The sequence below is a fragment of the Phaenicophaeus curvirostris genome, chromosome 33 (assembly GCF_032191515.1).
Source record: "Phaenicophaeus curvirostris isolate KB17595 chromosome 33, BPBGC_Pcur_1.0, whole genome shotgun sequence".
Classification (NCBI taxonomy): Eukaryota; Metazoa; Chordata; class Aves; order Cuculiformes; family Cuculidae; genus Phaenicophaeus; species Phaenicophaeus curvirostris.
In genome coordinates, this window is record NC_091424.1 from 2,181,845 (window position 1) to 2,203,282 (window position 21,438).

The 21,438-nt window shown below is 49.5% G+C and overlaps 2 protein-coding genes across 2 annotated transcripts in view; both read right to left on the minus strand.

Annotated features, from left to right (window-relative positions):
• Positions 1 to 2,679, minus strand: part of LOC138732518 (DDB1- and CUL4-associated factor 11-like) — a 17,595-nt gene extending 14,916 nt beyond the window's left edge. Inside the window, exons 1-2 of the mRNA XM_069879118.1 lie at positions 2,640 to 2,679; positions 814 to 899 (exon numbers count right to left, since the gene is read on the minus strand). Of these exons, the coding sequence (XP_069735219.1) occupies positions 814 to 899; positions 2,640 to 2,679 (126 nt within the window). The remainder of the gene's footprint in view (positions 1 to 813; positions 900 to 2,639) is intronic.
• LOC138732519 (phosphoenolpyruvate carboxykinase [GTP], mitochondrial-like) lies at positions 2,419 to 21,241 on the minus strand. Its single transcript, XM_069879119.1, has 10 exons — positions 21,213 to 21,241; positions 19,571 to 19,816; positions 18,123 to 18,307; positions 14,776 to 14,979; positions 12,671 to 12,858; positions 10,076 to 10,238; positions 7,496 to 7,714; positions 5,837 to 5,974; positions 5,632 to 5,727; positions 2,419 to 4,715 (listed from the first exon to the last, which is right to left on the minus strand). The coding sequence occupies exons 1-10, from the start codon at positions 21,239 to 21,241 to the stop codon at positions 4,261 to 4,263; spliced, it is 1,923 nt and encodes a 640-aa protein (XP_069735220.1). The 3' UTR covers positions 2,419 to 4,260.
• Positions 21,242 to 21,438: the final 197 nt, after the last annotated feature.

The following is a 21,438-nucleotide window of genomic DNA, read 5'->3' on the forward strand; positions in this document are numbered from 1 at the left end:
GACTCTATAGGGACCCCATAGAGCCCATAGAGATCCCATAGAGACCCCAATAGAGCCTATAGGGACCCATAGAGCCCATACAGACCCATAGCGACCCCATAGAGACCCCATAGGGACCCATAGAGAGCCCATAGACTCTATAGGGACCCCATAGAGACCCCATAGTGACCCCATAGAGCCCATAGAGCCCATAGAGACCCATAGGGACCCCATAGACTCTATAGGGACCCCATAGAGCCCATAGTGACCCCATAGAGCCCATAGAGCCCCCATAGAACCTATAGGGACCCACAGAGACCCCATAGAGCCCATAGTGACCCCAATAGAGCCCATAGAGACCAATAGTGACCCCATAGAGCCTATAGGGACCCCATAGAGACCCTATAGAGACCCCATAGAACCTATAGAGACCCCATAGAGCCCAAAGGGACCCCATAGAGTCTATAGGGACCCATAGGGACCACACAGGGACCCTATAGAGCCCCCATAGAGCCCATAGTGACCCCATAGACACCCCATAGAGCCTATAAGGACCCATAAAGACCCCATAGAGAGCCCACAGGAGCCCATAGGGACCCATAGAGACCCCATAGTGTCCCCCCTGCCCCACAGAGCCCTCCAGGCCCCCCCAGTGCCCCCCGGCTGCCCCATAGAGCCCTATAGCGCCCCCTCTGCCCCACGGATCCCCCCCCTCACCCCCAAACCCGGAAGTTCCGTCCCCACTTCCGGTCCCGCGCAGCCCTCACTTCCGCCCCTCTTCCCCCCCGCCCCCCTCCCCCCCCCCCCCAAATCCAAACCAAACCCCCGAACCACCCTCCGCCGCTCGCGCCGCCGCCGCCACTTCCGGCGCGGACCGGAAGTGGGCGGGGGGAATCGGCGGCGCGCCGGAAGTGACGTCACTATAAAGCCGGAAGGGGGAGGGACGCGCGCGACCCCCGCCCCCACGTGACCCCCACCCCCCTCCACCCCCCAAATTAACCTTTTCAGCCCCAAATTTCCCAATTTTCCCTCCAAATCCCCAATTTTCCCTCAAAATTTTCATTTTTCCGTCCAAATTCCCAAATTTCCCTCAAAATTCTCATTTTTCCCCCCGAAATTCCCCTTTTTCCCCCCAAAATTCCACATTTTTCTCCCCAAACTCCCCGTTTTTCCCATAAAAATCCACTTTCCTCCCCGTTTTTCTCCCCAAACCCCCAAATTTCCCCTCAAAATTCACAATTTCTCCCTAAAATTCCCTAAATTCTGCGTCAAAACTTCCGTTTTTTTCACCAAATTCCCATTTTCTTCCCCAAATCCCCCATTTTCTCCCCAAATCCCACATTTTTCCCTCTCAAATTCCCTTTTCCCACCCCTCAAACCCCCATTTCCTCCCCGAATTCCTCATTTTCCACCTCAAAATTCACTTTTCCCCCCCAAATTCCCAATTTTCCCCCCAAATTTCTCATTTTCCGCTCCAAATTCCCAATTTTCTCCCCAATTCCCCAGTTTTCTCTCCAAATTCCCAGTTTCCCCCCCAAATTTCCCATTTTCCTCTCCAAATTCCCAGTTTTCCCCCCCAAATTTCCCATTTCCCCCCCAAATTCCCCATTTTCCTCTCCAAATTCCCAATTTTCTCCCTAAATTCCCAATTTTCTCCCCAAAATTCCCATTTTCCTCTCCAAATTCCCAATTTTCTCCCTGAATTTCTCATTTTCCTCTCCAAATTCCAAATTGTCTCCCTAAATTCCCAATTTTCTCCCCAAAATTCCCATTTTCCTCTCCAAATCCCCAATTTTATCCCCAAATTTCTCATTTCCCCCCCAAATTCCCAATTTTCCCCCCAAATTCCCAATTTTCCCCCCAAATTCTCAATTTTCCTCTCCAAATTCCCAATTTTCCCCCCAAATTCTCCATTTTCCCCCCAAATTCCCAATTTTCCCCCCCAAATTTCTCATTTTCCTCTCCAAATTCCCAATTTTCCCCCCAAATTTCCCAATTTCCTCTTCAAATTCCCCAATTTCCCCCCAAATTCCCCATTTCCCCCCAAATTCCCAATTTTTCCCCCGAATTCCCCATTTTCCTCTCCAAATTCCCAATTTTCTCCCCAAATTCCCCATTTTTCCCCCCAAATTTCCCAATTTCCCCCCCAAATTCCCAATTTTCCCCCCAAATTCTCCATTTTCCTCTCCAAATTCCAAATTTTCCCCAAAAAATCTCCATTTTCCTCTCCAAATTCCCAATTTCCCCCCAAATTCCCAATTTTCCCTCCAAATTCCCAATTTTCCCCCCAAATTCCCCAATTTCCTCTCCAAATTCCCAATTTCCTCCCAAATTCCAATTTTTCTCCCCAAATTTCCCATTTCCCCCCCAAATTCCTCATTTTCCCCCCAAATTCCCCCCTCCCCCCCCCCCGTGACCCCCCCGTGACCCCAGGCCTCGTTTGTGCCCCTAACGAAGGGGGAGGGGGCGGCTTTATTGGTCCAAGATGGCGGAAAAACAAGATGGAGGCCACCAACCCTCTTCATCTCCATCCTAGAAGGTCCTGGTGACCCCCAAACCTCTTCTAGAAGGTCCTGGGGGCCACTAACCCTCTTCTAGAAGGTCCTGGTGGCCACCAAACTTCTTCAGCTCCAACCCAGAAGGTCCTGGTGGCCACCAACCCTCTTCTAGAAGGTCCTGGGGGCCACCAAACTTCTTCATCTTCACTCTAGAAGCTCTTAGTGGCCACCAAACCTCTTCTAGAAGGTCCTGGTGGCCACCAACCCTCTTGATCTTCACTCTAGAAGCTCTTAGTGGCCACCAACCCTCCTCATCTCCATCCTAGAAGGTCCTGGTGGCCCCCAACCCTCTTCTAGAAGGTCCTGGTGGCCACCAACCATCTTCATCTTCACTCTAGAAGCTCTTAGTGGCCACCAACCCTCCTCATCTCCATCCTAGAAGGTCCTGGTGGCCCCCAACCCTCTCCTAGAAGGTCCTGGTGGCCACCAACCCTCTTCTAGAAGGTCCTGGTGACCCCCAAACCTCTTCTAGAAGGTCCTGGTGGCCACCAAACCTCTTCTAGAAGGTCCTGGTGGCCACCAAATTTCTTCATCTCCATCCTAGAAGGTCCTGGTGGCCCCCAACCCTCTCCTAGAAGATCCTGGTGGCCACCAAACTTCTTCATCTCCAACCCAGAAGGTCCTGGTGGCCACCAAACTTCTTCAGCTCCAACCTAGAAGGTCCTGGTGGCCACCAAACCTCTTCTAGAAGGTCCTGGTGGCCACCAACCCTCTTGATCTTCACTCTAGAAGCTCTTAGTGGCCACCAAACCTCTTCTAGAAGGTCCCAGTGGCCACCAACCCTCTTCATCTCCAACCTAGAAAGTCCTGGTGGACCCCAAACCTCTCCTAGAAGGTCCTGGTGGCCACTAACCCTCTTCTAGAAGGTCCTGGTGGCCACCAACCCTCTTCATCTCCAACCTAGAAGGTCCTGGTGGCCCCCAACCCTCTTCATCTTCACTTTAGAAGCTCTTAGTGGCCACCAACCCTCTTCATCTTCACTCTAGAAGCTCTTAGTGGCCACCAACCCTCCTCTAGAAGGTCCTGGTGGCCACTAACCCTCTTCTAGAAGGTCCTGGTGGCCACCAACCCTCTTCATCTTCACTCTAGAAGCTCTTAGTGGCCACCAACCCTCTCCTAGAAGATCCTGGTGGCCACCAAATCTCTTCTAGAAGGTCCTGGTGGCCACCAACCCTCTTCATCTTCACTCTAGAAGCTCTTAGTGGCCACCAAACCTCTTCTAGAAGGTTCTAGTGGCCACCAAACCTCTTCTAGAAGGTCCTGGTGGCCACCAACCCTCTTCATCTCCAACCTAGAAGGTCCTGGTGGACCCCAAACCTCTCCTAGAAGGTCCTGGTGGCCACTAACCCTCTTCTAGAAGGTCCTGGTGGCCACCAACCCTCTTCATCTTCACTCTAGAAGCTCTTAGTGGCCACCAATCCTCTCCTAGAAGGTCCTAGTGGCCACCAAATCTCTTCTAGAAGATCCTGGTGGCCACCAACCCTCTTGATCTTCACTCTAGAAGCTCTTAGTGGCCACCAAACCTCCTAATCTCCATCCTAGAAGGTCCTGGTGGCCACTAACCCTCTTCTAGAAGGTCCTGGTGGCCCCCAACCCTCTCCTAGAAGGTCCTGGTGGCCACCAAATCTCTTCTAGAAGGTCCTGGTGGCCACCAAACTTCTTCATCTCCATCCTAGAAGGTCCTGGTGGCCCCCCACCCTCTCCCAGAAGGTCCCGTGGCCCCTCAGATCTTGCGGACCCTCTTCTCGAGGGCCTCCAGCTGGTCCATGACCTCGCGGGGCAGGTCCTCCCCGAAGTTCTCCTGGTAGTAGGTCCTCAGCTCGCGGGTCTCTCGCTCCCAGAAGCTCCGGTCGAGGGGGAAGAGGTGGCGGTAGGAGACCCCGGGGAGGCCCCGGAGGTCCAGGGCCTCTTCCTTGGGCACCAAGCCGTAGGGCATCTCCTTCGCGTTGTCCTCTCCGGCCACGCGGCTGCAGATCCAAGCGAGGACGCGGGCGTTGTGGCCGAAGCCCGGCCAGAGGAACTTTCCGGAAGGGTCTCGGAGGAACCAGTTGACGTGGAAGACGCGAGGGAGACAGAGGCCGCGACGCTCGCCCAGGGACAACCAGTGGGCCAGGTAGCGCCCCGCGTTGTAGCCGAAGAAGGGCCTCATGGCGAAGGGGTCGTGGAGGAGACGGCGGCCTGGGGGGGGGGGGGCACCAGGACCTCCTCACGGGGCTGAAAAACCCTCCTGGAGGCATCTCGGGGGGGTTCTGGACCTTCCAGGTGCCAGTTATGGACTTTGGGGATGGAGTTATGGGGGTTGGGGATGGAGTTATGGGGTCTAGAGGGGGTTGTGGGGCTGGAAAGCCTCTAGGAGGCATCTAAAGGGGCTTCTGAAGGAGCTTATGGAGCTTATTGGAGGGGGTTGTGGGGTCTGGGGACGTAGTTATGGGGTTTGGGGATGGAGTTATGGGGTTTGGGGATGGAGTTATGGGGTCTAGAGGGGGTTGTGGGGCTGGAGAGCCTCTAGGAGGCATCTAAGGGGGCTTCTGGAGGAGCTTGTGGAGCTTCTGGATGTGGATTATGGGGTCTGGGGACGTAGTTATGGGGTTTGGGGATGGAGTTATGGGGTCTAGGAGGGGTTCTGGGGTGGTAGGAGGTGGTTATGGGGGTGGAGAGCCTCTAGGAGGCATCTAAAGGGGGTTCTGGAGGAGCTTATGGAGCTTATTGGAGGGGATTATGGGGTCTGGGGACGTAGTTATGGGGTTTGGGGATGGAGTTATGGGGTTTCGGGACATAAATATGGGGTGTGGGAGGGGCTGTGGGGCTGGAGAGCCTCTAGGAGGCATCTAAGGGGGGTTTGGGAGGAGCTTGTGGAGCTTCTGGATGTGAATTATGGGGTCTGGAGACGTAGTTATGGGGTTTGGGGAGGGAGTTATGGGGTCTAGGAGGGGTTCTGGGGTGGTAGGAGGTGGTTGCGGGGCTGGAAAGCCTCTAGGAGGCATCTAAGGGGGGGTCGGGAGGAGCTTGTGGAGCTTCTGGATGTGAATTATGGGGTCTGGGGACGTAGTTATGGGTCAGGAGGCCCTAGTTGTGGGCCCGGGGAGGTCCCCACCGGTGTGCTCGGCGGCCGCCGTGGCCTCGCTCCTCATGGCGCTTCCCACGAAGACCCCGTGCTGCCACCCGAAGGCCTCGTAGACCAAGGGGATCCCTGGAAGAGACCCGGCTCGGAGCTTCTAGAACCTTCTAGCACGAAGAGGGGGTCACGTGACCAAGAAAAAGGGGGCACGGGGGGCGGGGGGGGGGGGGGGTTGTCTCACCCTCAGGGCGGCGTCCTCCGAAGATGATGGCGTCGATGGGGACCCCCCGAGGGTCCTCCCAGGCCGGGTCCATCGAGGGGCAGTTGGCAGCCGGGGCGCAGAAGCGAGAGTTGGGGTGAGCGCAGGGCTGGGGGGAGCCTGGAGACGGGGGGGACAGGGGGGGTCAGGGGGGGGGTGGGGGGCTGGGAGCCTTCTAGGAGGCATCTCAGGGGGGTTCCTGAGGGGCTTGTGGAGCTTCTACATGGGAATTATGGGGTGTGGGGACGTAGTTATGGGGCCTGGGGACGTAGTTATGGGGCTTGGAGGTGGATGTGGGGCAGGGGGAGGGGGTTGTGGGGCTGGGAACCTTCTAGGAGGCATCTCAGGGGGGTTCCGGAGGGGGTTGTGGAGCTTCTGGATGGGAATTGTGGGGCAGGGGGACGTAGTTATGGGGCCTGGGGACGTAGTTATGGGGTTTGGAGGTGGGTGTGGGGCTGGGGGAGGGGGTTGTGGGGCTGGGAACCCTCTAGGAGGCATCTCAGGGGGGTTCAGGAGGGGGTTGTGGAGCTTCTAGAAAGGGTTTGTGGGGCGTGGGGACGTAGTTATGGGGTTTGGAGGTGGTTGTGGGGCTGGGGGAGGGGGTTGTGGGGCTGGAAACCCTCTAGGAGGCATCTCAGGGGGGTTCCTGAAGGGGTCGTGGAGCTTCTGGATGGGAATTATGGGGCCTGGGGACGTAGTTATGGGGTTTGGGGGGGGTTGTGGGGCTGGGGGAGGGGGTTGTGGGGCTGTGAACCTTCTAGGAGGCATCTCAGGGGGGTTCCTGAGGGGGTTGTGGAGCTTCTAGAAGGGGTTTGTGGGGCCTGGGGACGTAGTTATGGGGTTTGGAGGTGGATGTGGGGCAGGGGGAGGGGGTTGTGGGGCTGGGAACCCTCTAGGAGGCATCTCAGGGGGGTTCCTGAGGGGGTTGTGGAGCTTCTAGATGGGAATTATGGGGTGTGGGGACGTAGTTATGGGGCCTGGGGATGTAGTTATGGGGTTTGGAGGTGGTTGTGGGGCAGGGGGAGGGGGTTGTGGGGCTGGGAACCTTCTAGGAGGCATCTCAGGGGGGTTCCTGAGGGGCTTGTGGAGCTTCTAGAAGGGGTTTGTGGGGCCTGGGGACGTAGTTATGGGGCCTGGGGACGTAGTTATGGGGTTTGGAGGTGGTTGTGGGGCAGGGGGAGGGGGTTGTGGGGCTGGGAACCTTCTAGGAGGCATCTCAGGGGGGTTCCTGAAGGGGTTGTGGAGCTTCTGGATGGGAATTATGGGGCCTGGGGACGTAGTTATGGGGCCTGGGGACATAGTTATGGGGTTTGGAGGTGGTTGTGGGGCTGGGGGAGGGGGTTGTGGGGCTGGGAACCCTCTAGGAGGCATCTCAGGGGGGTTCCTGAGGGGGTTGTGGAGCTTCTAGATGGGAATTATGGGGTGTGGGGACGTAGTTATGGGGCCTGGGGATGTAGTTATGGGGTTTGGAGGTGGTTGTGGGGCAGGGGGAGGGGGTTGTGGGGCTGGGAACCTTCTAGGAGGCATCTCAGGGGGGTTCCTGAGGGGGTTGTGGAGCTTCTGGATGGGAATTGTGGGGCGTGGGGAGGTGGCTATGGGGTGGGGGGGGTTGGTTGCGGGTGGCCGTGGGTCGGGGCTCACCGAGGGCCCAGGGGCGTCCGTGCCAGTCGGTGAGGGAGGTGCCGGGGGGCAGGAGGCTCTCCAGCCCCTCCCAGAAGGGCTCCCCGTGGCTGCCCAGCCCCACGTTGGTGAAGAGGGTGTCGCGCCGCACGGTGGCCATGGCGGCCGGGTTGGTGCTCGGGGAGGTCCCCGGGGCCACCCCGAAAAAGCCCCGCTCGGGGTTGATGGCGCGGAGGCGGCCTGGGGGGGGGGGAAATTCCAAAAATTCAGAGGGAAATTGGAGAAAATCGGAAAAAATTGGAAAAAAAATGGAGAAAATCGGAAGAAAATTGGAAAAAAACTGGAGAAATTTGGAAAAAATTGGAAGAAATTGGAAGAAAATTGGAAAAAAATTGAGAAAATCAGAAGAAAATTGGAGGAAATTTGAAAAAAGTGGAAGGAAATTAAAAAAACTTGGAAAAATGAGAAGAAAATTAGAAAAAATTGAAGAGAATTGGAGAAAATTGGAAAAAAATTGGAAGGAATTAGAGAAAGTTTGAAAAAATTAGAGGATATTGGAGGAAATTTGAAAAAATAGAAGGAAATTGAAAAATCTTAGAAAAATTGGATGAAAATTAGAAGAAATTGAAGAGAATTGGACACAATTGGAAGAAAATTGGAGAAAATGGGGAGAAAAATGGAGGAAATCGGAGGAAATTAGAAAAAAATGGGAAAAAAATTGGAGAAAATTGGAAAAAATTGGAGAAAATTGGAAAAAAATAGAGAAAATTGGAAGAAAATTGGAGGAAATTTGAAAAAAATGGAAGGAAATTAAAAAAACTTGAAAAAATGAGAAGAAAATTAGAAAAAATTGAAGAGAATTGGACAAAATTGGAAGAAAATTGGAGGGAATTAGAGAAAACTTGAAAAAATGGAAGAAAATTGAAAAAACTTGGGAAATTTAGAAGAAAATTAGAAAAAATGAAGAGAATTGGAGGGAATTAGAGAAAATTGGAAGAAAATTAGAGGATATTGGAGGAAATGGGGAGAAAAATGGAGGAAATCAGAGGAAATTTGAAAAAATGGGAAGGAAAATTGGAGAAAATTGGAAAAAATGGGAGGAAATTGGAGGAAGTTGGAAAACTTGGAAAGAAATTGGAGGAAATAAGAAAAAAAATGGAGAAAATTAGAAAACTTGGAAGGAAATTGGAAAAAGTTGGACAAAATTGGAAGAAAATTGGAGGAAATTTGAAAAAATGGAAGGAAATTGAAGGAACTTGGAAAAGTTGGAAGAAAATTAGAGGAAATTGAAGAGAATTGGACAAAATGGGAAGAAAATTGGAGGAAAGTGGAAAATTGGATGAAATTTGCAAAAACTGAAAGACAATTGGAGGGAATTTGAGAAAAATGGAAGGAAATTGGAGAAAAATGGAAGGAAATTGGAGAAAACCTGAAAAAATGGGAGGAAATTGGAGGGAATTAGAGGAAATTGGAGAAAATTTGAAAAAAATGGAAGGAAATTGGAGAAAATGGGACAAAGTTGGAGGAAATTTGAAAAAATGGAACTAAATTGGGGGAATTTGAAAAAATGGGAAGAAGGAAATTGGAGGCAAATTGAAAAAGTGGAAGGAAATTGGAGAAAATTGCAGGAAATGGAAAGAAATTGGAAAAAAAAAGAAAGAAAATTGGAGGATATTGAAAGAAAATTGAACAAAACAAAGGAAATTGAAGAAAAATTGAAAAAAAATAAAAGAAAACTGGAGAAAATGAAAGAAAATTGGAGGAAATCGAAGGAAAATTGAAAAAATTGGATAAAGTGATGGGAAGTTCAACTTAGAGTTGGAAATCTTGAAGAAAAGGTTGGAAATTTTGAAGAAATTTTGGAAATTTTGAAGGAAAGGTTGGAAATTTTGAAGAAATTTTGAAGTTTTGGAAATTTTGAAGAAATTTTGGAAATTTTGAAGAAATTTTGGAAATCTTGAAGAATTTTGGAAATTTTTGAAGAAACTTTGGAAATCTTTGAAGACATTTTGGAACTTTTTGAAGAAATTTTGGAACTTTTTGAAGAAATTTTGGAAATTTTGAAGAAATTTGGGGAAATTTTGAAGAAATTTTGAAGAAATTTGAAAATTTTTGAAGAAATTTTTGAACTTTTTGAAGAAATTTTGGAAATTTTGAAGAAAAGGTTGGAAATCTTGAAGAAATTTCAGAAATTTTGAAGAAATTTTGGAAATCTTGAAGGAATTTGGACATTTTTGAAGAAATTTGGAAATTTTTGAAGAAATTTGGAAATATTTGAAAAAAATTTGGAACTTTTTGAAGAAATTTTGGAAATTTTTGAAGAAATTTTGGAAATTTTGAAGAAAAGGTTGGAAATTCTGAAGAAATTTTGAAGACATTTTGGAAATTTTGAAGAAATTTTGGAAATTTTGAAGAAAAGGTTGGAAAGTTTGAAGAAATTTTGAAGACATTTTGGAAATTTTGAAGAAATTTTGGAAATCTTGAAGAAATTTTGGAATTTTTGAAGAAATTTTGAAGAAATTTTGGAATTTTGGAAGAAATTCTTGGAAGTTTGGAGGAGACGGCTGCGGGTCTGCCCCGAGGGGCTGGGGGGGGCGGCACCTTCGTCATCGAACTTCATCCAGGCGATGTCGTCGCCGACGCACTGGACGCTCCAGCCGGGCAGCGCCGGCTGCATCATGGCCAGGTTGGTTTTGCCGCAGGCGCTGGGGAAGGCGGCCGCCACGTACACCTTGCGCCCGCTCGGCGGCGTCACCCCCAGGATCTGCGACACCGGACAACAGTTCCCCAAGTTTCCCCTCCAGTTCCTCTCCATTTCCCCTCCATTTCCCTCCATTTCCCCTCATTTTCTCTCCGTTTTCCCCTTATTCCCTCTCCATTTCCCCTCATTCCCCCTCATTTTCCCTCATTCCCCTTCATTTTCCTCATTTTCCCTCCATTTTCCCCTCATTTTTCCTTCATTTCCCCTCATTTCCCCACATTTCTCCTTCATTTCCCCTCATTTCCCCTCATTTCTCCTTCATTTCCCCTCATTTTCCCTCCATTTTCCCCTCAATTTCCCTCATTCTCCCCATTCTCCCCTCATTTCCCCCTCATTTTCTCTCCATTTTCCCTCATTTTCCCCTCATTCCTCATTTTCTCTCCATTTTCCCCTCAATTTTCCTCATTTTCCCTCATTCTCCTCTCATTTCCCTCCATTTTCCCCTCATTTCCCTCCATTTTCCCCTCAATTTCCCTCATTTTTCCCTCAATTTCCCTCATTTTCCCTCATTCTCTCCTCATTCTCCTCTCATTCTCTCTCATTCCCCTCATTTTCCCCTCATTTCCCCTCATTCCCCCTCAATTTCCCTCATTTTCCCCTCATTCCCCTCATTTCCCCCTCATTTCCCCTCATTTTCCTCTCATTTTCCCTCATTTCCCCCTCAATTTCCCTCATTTTCCCTCATTTTCCCTCATTTTCCCTCATTTTCCCCTCATTTTCCCCTCATTTTCCCTCATTCTCCCCATTTCCCTCCATTTTCCCCTCATTTCCCCTCCATTCTCCCTCATTTTCCCCTCATTTCCCTCCATTCCTCTCATTTCCTCTCATTCCCCCTCAATTTCCCTCATTTTCTCCCTTTTTCCCCTCAATTTCCCTCATTTTCCCCTCCTTTTCCCTCATTCTCCCTCAATTTCCCTAATTCCTCCTCATTTCCCCTCCATTTCCCCTCATTCCCCTCATTTTCCCTCCATTTTCCCTTCAATTTCCCCCATTTTCCCCTCATTCCTCCTCATTTTCCCTCCATTTCCCCTCAATTTTCCTCATTTTCCCCCATTTTCCCCTCATTCCTCTCATTTCCCCTCAATTTCCCTCATTTTCCCCTCAATTTCCCTCATTTTCCCCTCATTTCCCCCCATTTTCCCCCTTCATCCTCCATTTTCCCCCTTCATCCTCCATTTTCTCCCTTCATCCTCCATTTAACCCCTTATTTCCCCCATTTTCCCCCTTTATCCTCCATTTTCTCCCTTCATCCTCCATTTTCCCCCTTATTTCCCTCATTTAACCCCTTATTTCCCCATTTACCCCCTTCATCCTCCATTTTCCCCCTTCACCCTTCCATTTAACCCCTCATTTCCCCTCTTTTTCCCTCATTTTCCCCCTTCATCCTCCATTTTCCCCCTTATTTCCCCCATTTAACCCCTTATTTCCCCATTTAACCCCTTATTTCCCCCATTTAACCCCTTATTTCCCCCATTTAACCCCTTCATCCTCCATTTTCCCCCTTCATCCCCCATTTAACCCCTTATTTCCCCCATTTTCCCCCTTCATCCTCCATTTTCCCCCTTATTTCTGCCATTTAACCCCTTTATCCTCCATTTTCCCCCTTCATCCCCCATTTAACCCCTTATTTCCCTCATTTAACCCCTTATTTCCCTCATTTAACCCCTTCATCCCCCATTTCCCCCTTATTTCCCCCCTTAACCCCTTATTTCCCTCATTTAACCCCTTATTTCCCTCATTTAACCCCTTTATCCCCCATTTTCCCCCTTATTTCCCCCCTTAACCCCTTATTTCCCCATTTTCCCCCTTATTTCCCCCATTTAACCCCTTATTTCCCCATTTTCCCCCTTATTTCCCTCATTTAACCCCTTCATCCTCCATTTTCCCCCTTATTTCCCCCATTTTCCCCCTTCATCCTCCATTTTCCCCCTTCATCCTTCCATTTAACCCCTCATTTCCCCTCTTTTTCCCTCATTTTCCCCCTTCATCCTCCATTTGCCCCCTTATTTCCCCCATTTAACCCCTTATTTCCCCCATTTTCCCCCTTCACCCCCCATTTAACCCCTTATTTCCCCCATTTTCCCCCTTATTTCCCCCATTTAACCCCTTTATCCCCCCATTTTCCCCCTTCATCCCCCATTTAACCCCTTATTTCCCCCCTTAACCCCTTATTTCCCTCATTTAACCCCTTATTTCCCCCATTTAACCCCTTCACCCTCCATTTTCCCCCTTCATCCCTCCATTTTCACCCTTATTTCCCCCCTTAACCCCTTATTTCCCCATTTAACCCCTTCATCCCCCATTTCCCCCTTCATCCCTCCATTTTCACCCTTATTTCCCCCCTTTAACCCCTTCTTTCCCCCCTTTAACCCCTTATTCCCCCCCTTAACCCCTTCTTTCCCCCCTTCCCCCCCCGTTAACCCCCCCGTGGCCACCAGCATGTGCTCGGCGAGCCAGCCCTCGTCGCGGGCGAGGCGGGAGGCGATGCGCAGGGCCAGGCACTTCTTGCCCAGGAGGGAGTTGCCGCCGTAGCCGCTGCCGAAGGACACGATGCGGCGCTCGTCCGGCACGTGGGCGATCAGCGTCCGCTCCGGGTCGCACGGCCAGTTGCTCACCAGCGGCTCTGCGGCAGCGGGGAAGGGGTTAAAATGCAAGAAAAGGGGGTTCAAATGGGGGAAAAGGGGAGAAAAAGGGGTGAAAATGGGAGAGAAAGGGGTTAAAATGGGGGAAAAGGGGTTAAAATGGGAGAAAAGGGGTTTAAAATGGGAAAGAAGGGGTTAAAATGGGAGAAAAAGGGGTTAAAATGGGAGAAAAGGGGGTTAAAATGTGATTAAAAGGGGTTAAAGTGGGAGAAAAGGAATTAAAAATGGGATTGAAGGGGTTAAAATGTGATAAAAAGGGTGAAAATGGGAGAAAAGGGGGTTAAAGTGGGAGAAAAGGGGTTAAAAATGGGAGAGAAGGGGTTAAAATGGGAGAAAAAGGGGTTAAAATGCAATAAAAAGAGGATAAAATGTGATTAAAAGGGGTTAAAATGGGAGAGAAGGGGTTAAAATGGGGAAAAAGGGGGTGAAATGGGAGAAAAAGGGGGTAAAATGGGAGAAAAAGGAGGTAAAATGCAATAAAAAGAGGATAAAATGTACAAAAAGGGGTTAAAATGGGAGAGAAGGGGTTAAAAATGGGATTGAAGGGGTTAAAACGTGATAAAAGGGTGAAAATGGGAGAAAAAGGGGATAAAATGCAATAAAAAGGGATTAAAGTGGGAGAAAGGGGTTAAAGATGGGATTGAAGGGGTTAAAATGTGATAAAAAGGGTGAAAATGGGAGAAAAGGGGGTTAAAGGGGGAGAAAAAGGGGTTAAAATGCGATAAAAAGGGATTAAAATGGGATTGAAGGGGTTAAAATGGGAGGAAAAGGGGTGAAAATGGGAGAAATGTTGAAGAAAAACAGGAAAAAGGGGAATAAAAAGGGGGATAAAGGGATTAAATGGGGATAAAGGGAGAATAAAAGGGAGAAAGGGAGGGAAAAGGGGATAAAGGGGGATAAAAAGGGGATAAAAGGGGGATAAAAGGGAGAAAAGGGGGAGAAAAGGAGGAAAAAAGGGGGAAAAGGGGAGGAAAAGGGGATAAAAGGGAGGAAAAGTGGGAGAAAAGGAGGAAAAAAGGGAGAAAAGGAGGGAAAAGGGGGAGAAAATGAGGGAAAAGGAGGAAAAGAGGGATAAAAGGAGGGAAAGGGGGGAAAAGGAGGGGAAAAGGGGGATAAAAGGAGGGAAAAGGGGGAGAAAAGGGGGAAAAGGGAGGGAAAAGGGGGACAAAGGGGGATAAAAGGAGAGAAAAGGGGGAGAAAATGAGGGAAAAGGGGGGAAAAGGGGGGGGAAAGGAGGAAAAAAGGGAGAAAAAGAGGGAAAAGGGGGAGAAAAGGAGGGAAAACGGGGATAAAAAGGGGAAAAGGGGGAAAAAGAGGGAAAAGGGAGGGGAAAAGGGAGGGAAAAGGGGGATAAAAGGAGGGAAAAGGGGGGAAAAGGGGGAAAAAGGGAGGGGAAAGGGGGAAAAGGGAGGGAAAAGGGAAGGAAAAGGGGGATAAAGGGGGATAAAAGGAGGGAAAAGGGAGAGAAAAGGAGGGAAAAGGGGGAGAAAAGGAGGAAAAGGGGGAGAAAAGGAGGAAAAGGGGGAGAAAAGGAGGAAAAAGGGGGAGAAAAGTAGGAAAAGGGGGAGAAAAGGAGGAAAAAGGGGAGAAAAGGAGGGAAAAGGGGGATAAAAGGGAGGGAAAGGGGGGGAAAAGTGGGAGAAAAGGAGGAAAAAGGGGGAGAAAAGAGAAAAAGGGAGAGAAAAGGGGAAGAAAAGGAGGGAAAAGGGGGATAAAAGGGAGGAAAAGTGGGAGAAAAGGAGGAAAAAAGGGAGAAAAGGAGGAAAAAGGGGGAGAAAAAGGGGAAAAGGGGGAAAAGGAGGGAAAAGGGGGGGAAAAGGAGGGAAAAGGGAGGGAAAAGGAGGGAAAAGGGAGGGAAAAGGAGGCAAAAAGGAGGGAGCAGGGGGTCGGGGTCTGACCTGTGAGGGGCAGGGGCCGCCCCACGGAGTGCAGGCAGCGCACGAAGTCGCCGCCCTGCAGGTCAGGGAGGACGTCGAGGCCCACGTGGGTCATGATGCGCATGGAGGCCACGACGTAGGGCGAGTCGGTGAGCTGCACGGCCGCCCGCGCCAGCCCCGAGCCCCGCGGACCCATCCGGAAGGGCACCACGAAGAGAGGGCGGCCTGGCCACCCCCCGCGGAGGGAAAGCGTGAACATCGGGGGAGGTGTAGGGGGGCAATGGGGAAAATTGGAGAGATTTCGGGGGAAATTCTGAAAATTTGGAGAGATTTGGGGGGAAATTCTGAAAATTTGGAAAGATTTTAGGGGATATTGTGAAAATTTTGAAAGAATTTAGGGGAAAATGAAAATTTGGAGAGATTTTAGGGGAAATTGTGAAAATTTGGAGAGATTTTCAGTGAAATTGGGAAAATTTTGAAAGAATTTAGGGGAAATGTGAAAATTTGGAGAGATTTTAGGGGAAATTGTGAAAATTTGGAAAGAATTTAGGGGAAATGTGAAAATTTGGAGAGATTTTAGGGGAAATTGTGAAAATTTGGAGAGATTTTAGGGGGAATTGTGAAAATTTGGAGAGATTTTGGGGGAAATTGGGAAATTTTTGAGAGATTTTAGGGGAAATTCTGAAAATTTGGGGAGATTCTAGGAGATATTGTGAAAATTTGGAGAGATTTTAGGGGGAATTGTGAAAATTTAGAGAGATTTTCGAGGATATTGTGAAAATCACAAAAAAAATCAGGGGAATTGTGAAAATTTGGAGAGATTTTCAGTGAAATTGTGAAAATCACAAAAGAATTTAGGGGAAATGTGAAAATTTGGAGAGATTTTGGGAGAAACTGTGAAAATTTGGAGAGATTTTAGGTGAAATTCTGAAAATTTGGAGAGATTTTAGGGGGAATTGTGAAAATTTGTAAAGATTTTGGGAGAAACTGTGAAAATTTGGAGAGATTTTAGTGAAATTCTGAAAATTTTGAGAGATTTTAGGGGAAATTGTGAAAATTTGGAAAGAATTTAGGGGAAATTGTGAAAATTTGGAGAGATTTTAGGAGATATTGTGAAAATTTGGAGAGATTTTGGGAGAAATTCTGAAAATTTGGAGAGATTTTAGGGCAAATTCTGAAAATTTGGAGAGATTTTAGGGGAAATTGGGAAAATTTGGAGAGATTTTAGGAGATATTGTGAAAATTTTGAAAGAATTCAGGGGAAAATGAAAATTTAGAGAGATTTTCAGTGAAATTGGGAAAATTTGGTAAGAGTTTGGGTGAGATTGTGAAAATTTGGAGAGATTTTAGGGGAAATTCTGAAAATTGGGAGAGATTTTAGGGGAAATGGGGAAAATTGGGAGAGATTTTAGGGGAAATTGGGAAAATTTGGAAAGAATTTAGGGGAAATTGGGAAAATTTTGAGAGATTTTGGGAGAAATTCTGAAAATTTGGAGAGATTTTAGGGGAAATAGGGAAAATTTGGAGATATTTTAGGGGAAATTGTGAAAATTGGGAGATATTTTAGGGGATATTGTGAAAATTTGTAAAGATTTTGGGAGAAACTGAAAATTTGGAGAGATTTTAGGGGGAATTGTGAAAATTTGGAGAGATTTTAGGGGGAATTGTCAAAATTTGGAGAGATTTTAGGGGAAATTGTGAAAATTCGGAGAGATTTTAGGGGAAATTCTGAAAATTTTGAAAGATTTTAGAGCATATTGTGAAAATCACAAAAAAAATCAGGAGAATTGTGAAAATTTGGAGAGATTTTAGGGGAAATTGGGAAAATTTGGAAAGAATTTAGGGGAAAATGTGAAAATTTGGAGAGATTCTAGGGGAAATTCTGAAAATTGGGAGAGATTTTAGGTGAAATTATGAAAAACTGGAGAGAATTGGGGTCAAATTGTGAAAATTTGGGCGGCAATTTTGAAAAATTGAGGAAAATGATGAAAATTTGGAGATAATCTGGGTGAAATTGTGAAAACTGGGAGAGAGTTTGGAGGAAATTGAAAATTTTGGAGAGAACTTGAGGGGAATCATGAAAATTTTGAGGAAAATCATGAAAACAGTGAGGAAATCTTGAGGGAAATGATCAAATGTGGGGAAATTCTGAGGAAACGCATGAAACTTGAAGAAAATTTGGGGAAATTAATTAAATTTTGAGGAAAATCATGATAAATTTGAGGAAAATCATGAAAATTTTGAGGAAATCTTGAGGAAAATCATCAAATGTGGGGAAATCTTGAGGAAATTCATGGAAATTCTGATGAATTCTTGAGATGAATCATCAAACGTGGGGAAATCTTGAGGCAAGCCACGAAATTTTGAGGGGAATTCACGAAATTTTGAGAGGAATTAATGACATTTTGCAGAAAAATGTGGAAAATTTGATAAAATCATTAAAATTTTGAGGAAAAATTTGAGGGAAGTCACAAAACGGGGAAATCTTGAGGGGACACGTGAGATTTTGAGGGGAATTAATGAGATTTTGAAGGAAAGTGTGGAAATTGGATGAAATTTTGAGGAAAATTGTGGAAATTTGATTAAATTTTGAGGAAAATTGTGGCAATTTGCTGAAATTTTGAGGAAAATTGTGGAAATTTGATGGAATTTTGAGGAAAATTGTGGAAATTCCATGAAATTTTGAGGAAAATTGTGGCAATTTGCTGGAATTTTGAGGAAAATCGTGGAAATTTGCTGGAATTTTGAGGAAAATTGTGGCAATTTGATGGAATTTTGAGGAAAATTGTGGCAATTTGCTGGAATTTTGAGGAAAATTGTGGAAATTTGCTGAAAATTGTGGCAATTTGATGGAATTTTGAGGAAAATTGTGGAAATCTGATTAAATTTTGAGGAAAATTGTGGCAATTTGATGAAATTTTGAGGAAAATTGTGGCAATTTGATGGAATTTTGAGGAAAATTGTGGAAATTCCATGAAATTTTGAGGAAAATTGTGGAAATTCCATGAAATTTTGAGGAAAATTGTGGAAATTTGATGAAATTTTGAGGAAAATTGTGGCAATTTGCTGGAATTTTGAGGAAAATTGTGGAAATTTGCTGAAAATTGTGGCAATTTGATGGAATTTTGAGGAAAATTGTGGAAATCTGATTAAATTTTGAGGAAAATTGTGGAAATTCCATGAAATTTTGAGGAAAATTGTGGAAATTCCATGAAATTTTGAGGAAAATTGTGGAAATTTGATGAAATTTTGAGGAAAATTGTGGCAATTTGCTGGAATTTTGAGGAAAATTGTGGCAATTTGCTGGAATTTTGAGGAAAATTGTGGAATTTCGCGGGACTCGCTGGATCTGGGGGGTCGGGGCGCACCGCTCATGCAGGCCGGGAAGCGCTGCCGCACGGCCTGGTCGAAGGCGCGAGGGCTGAGCCAGCGGCCCAGCTGGGGCTCCCCCGAGGGGGGCGCGGGGGGCACCGAGTCCCGCTCTCGCTCCGTCACCAGCACCGTCCGGCTCTCCACGCGAGCCACGTCCTGAGGGTCCGTCCGAGCCAGCCAGCTGGGGGGGGGACACACAGCCCGGGGTCACCCAGGACCTCCTCGAGGTCACCAAGATCCTCAAAGTCATCAAGAACCTCCTTAAAATCATCAAGAATCTCCTTAAAATCATCAAGAACCTCCTCAAAGTCATGAAGAACCTCCTTAAAGTCATGAAGAACCTCCTCAAAGTCATCAAGAACCTCCTCAAAGTCATGAAGAACCTCCCCAAGGTCATGAAGAACCTCCCCAAGACCAACCAGGGACCTCAAATGACACCAAGAACCTTCTCAAAGTCACCTAGAACCTCTTCAAGGTCATCAAGAACCTCCTCAAGGTCACGAAGAGCCTCCCCAAGACCAACCAGGGACCTCAAAGTCATCAAGAACCTCCTCAAAGTCATGAAGAACCTTCTCAAATTCATGAAGAACCTCCCCAAGGTCATCAAGAACCCTCCCAGGACCAACCAGGGACCTCAAGGTCATCAAGAACCTCCTCAAGGTCATCAAGAACCTCCCCAGGGTCACCAAGAACCCCAAAATGGCACCTTGAAGCTTTAAGTTTGGGGGGGGTCGGGTTTTGGGGCGCCCTGGGGGTCACCCGGTGGCTTGGGGGGGGCTGTACAGGGGGGTCTCCAGCTTTTGGGGACCCCCCTTCACCTTTTTTCCCCTCACAGCGACCCCCCCTCTTTAAGAAAAGACCCCAAAACGTGATCTTTTCACCCCAAAACGAGACTAGTGTAAAATGGCGCCTAAACTGCACACGATGGGGGGGGGGGGGTCAGGTTTTGGGGCGCCCTGGGGGTCACACGGTGTCTTTGGGGGGGCTGTACAGGGGGGTCTCCAGCTTTTGGGGACCCCCCCTTCACCTTTTTTCCCCTCACAGCAACCCCCCTTCTTTAACAAAAGACCCAAAAATTGATCTTTTCACCCCAAAACGAGACTCGTGTAAAATGGCGCCTAAACTGCACACGATGGGGGGGGGGGGGGTCAGGTTTTGGGGCGCCCTGGGGGTCACACGGTGGCTTTGGGGGGGGCTGTACAGGGGGGTCTCCAGCTTTTGGGGACCCCCCTTCACCTTCTTTCCCCTCACAGCGACCCCCCTTCTTTAAGAAAAGACCCCAAAACGTGATGTTTTCACCCCAAAACGAGACTCGTGTAAAATGGCGCCTAAACTGCACACGATGGGGGGGGGGGGGTCAGGTTTTGGGGCGCCCTGGGGGTCACCCGGTGCGTTTGGGGGGGCCGTACAGGGGGGTCTCCCTGTTTTGGGGACCCCCCCTTACCAGTTCTCATATTTGGGGACGGGGTGCAGGACGCCCTGTTCCCTCAGGAGGGCGACGAGCGCGTCCCCTTCCTCCTTGGAGCCGTCGCAAAGATGGACGCCGCTGGGCCGGCACAGCTCCACCCCTTCCTCCACGAAGCGGCGGGCGGCGGCGGGTAACGAGGCCAGATCCGCGCCCCCCAAGTGTGGGGCGGAGCCCCCCGCCCCCCAAGTGAGGCCTCGGCTCGGGGGGGGCCGGGGGAGGCGCCTGGGGGGGCGGAAAACAAGGGGTTAAAGGGCGCCCCCCCCCCCTTTTCCCTCCATTGAAACCAATGGGGACCTTGGACCCGCCGCCCCCCCACACCCCCCCTTCTAGCGCCCTTTGACCCACATGTGTGGGGCAGGGACCCACAAGTGGCCTCTCTGACCCATAAGTAGCCCCATAAGTGGTCCCTCTGCCCCATAAGTGGCCCCACAGCCCCCCCAGTGCCCCATAAGTAGCCCCACAGCCCCATAAGTGGCCCCATAGCCCCCCCAGTGCCCCATAAATTGCCCCACAGCCCCATAAGTGGCCCCATAGCCCCCCCAGTGCCCCATAAGTGGCTCCACAGCCCCATAAGTGGCCCCTCTGCCCCATAAGTAGCCCCCTAAGTGGCCCCACAGCCCCCTAAGTAGCCCACAAGCTGCCCCTCTGCCCCATAAGTAGCCCCACAGGCCCCTAAGTGGCCCCCTAAGTGGTCTCACAGCCCCATAAGTGGCTCCACAGCCCCCTAAGTAGCCCCATAAGTTGCCCTCCAGCCCCATAAGTGGCCCCTCTGCCCCATAAGTAGCCCCATAAGTGGCCCCATAGCCCCCCCACTGCCCCATAAGTAGCTCCACAGCCCCATAAGTGGCCCCTCTGCCCCATAAGTAGCCCCCTAAGTGGCCCCACAGCCTCATAAGTAGCCCACAAGCTGCCCCTCTGCCCCATAAGTAGCCCCACAGCCCCCTAAGTGGCCCCATAAGTGGTCTCACAGCCCCATAAGTGGCCCCCCAGCCCCATAAGTAGCCCCATAAGTGGCCCTCCAGCCCCATAAGTGGCCCCACTGCCCCATAAGTAGCCCCATAGCCCCCCCAGTGCCCCATAAGTGGCCCCACAAGGGGCTCCACAGCCCCATAAGTGGCCCCCCAGCCCCATAAGTAGCCCCATAAGTGGCCCCACAGCCCCATAAGTGGCTCCACTGCCCCCTAAGTAGCCCCATAAGTGGCTCTCCAGCCCCATAAGTAGCCCCGTAAGTGGCCCCACTGCCCCCTAAGTAGCCCCATAGCCCCCCCAGTACCCCATAAGTAGCCCCACAGCCCCCTAAGTGGCCCCATAAGTTGTCCTCCAGCCCCATAAGTGGCCCCATAAGGGGCTCCACAGCCCCATAAGTTGCCCTCCAGCCCCATAAGTAGCCCCATAAGTAGCCCTAGTGCCCCATAGCCCCCCGTTTCTGCCCCATAGCCCCCCCATTCTGCCCCATAACCCCCCGTTTCTGCCCCATAACCCCCCCTCCTGCCCCATAGCCCCCCGTTTCTGCCCCATAGCCCCCCGTTTCTGCCCCATAGCCCCCCCATTCTGCCCCATAACCCCCCCTCCTGCCCCATAACCCCCCTCCTGCCCCACAGCCCCCCCCGTCCCTCACCCCCCGAGGCGGCCGAGGGCCCTGTACATGCTGTGGGTCGCTATGGGGCAGCCGCTATGGGGCAGCCGCTATGGGGCAGCCCCTTATAACCCCCCAAAACTAGAGGGGGGGGGGGTTAAAAAAAACAAAGGGGGGGGAGGGGGGGGGTGAAGGTCCGGGAGGGGCGGGGCTAAAACTGACCCCGCCCCCTGGGTGATGAAACTGTGGGGCTGGAGCTATGGGGCTG

Bases quoted from the DNA above. Each gene is read 5' to 3' on its own strand.
- LOC138732519 (XM_069879119.1), bottom strand. From the start codon at position 21,241: ATGTACAGGGCCCTCGGCCGCCTCGGGGG. The intron at 5,975-7,495 runs GTGAGCCCCGAC...CCCCGTCTCCAG, and splicing joins CGGACGCCCCTGGGCCCTCG to GCTCCCCCCAGCCCTGCGCT. The intron at 4,716-5,631 runs GTGGGGACCTCC...CCCCCCCCCCAG, and splicing joins GGCGGCCGCCGAGCACACCG to GCCGCCGTCTCCTCCACGAC.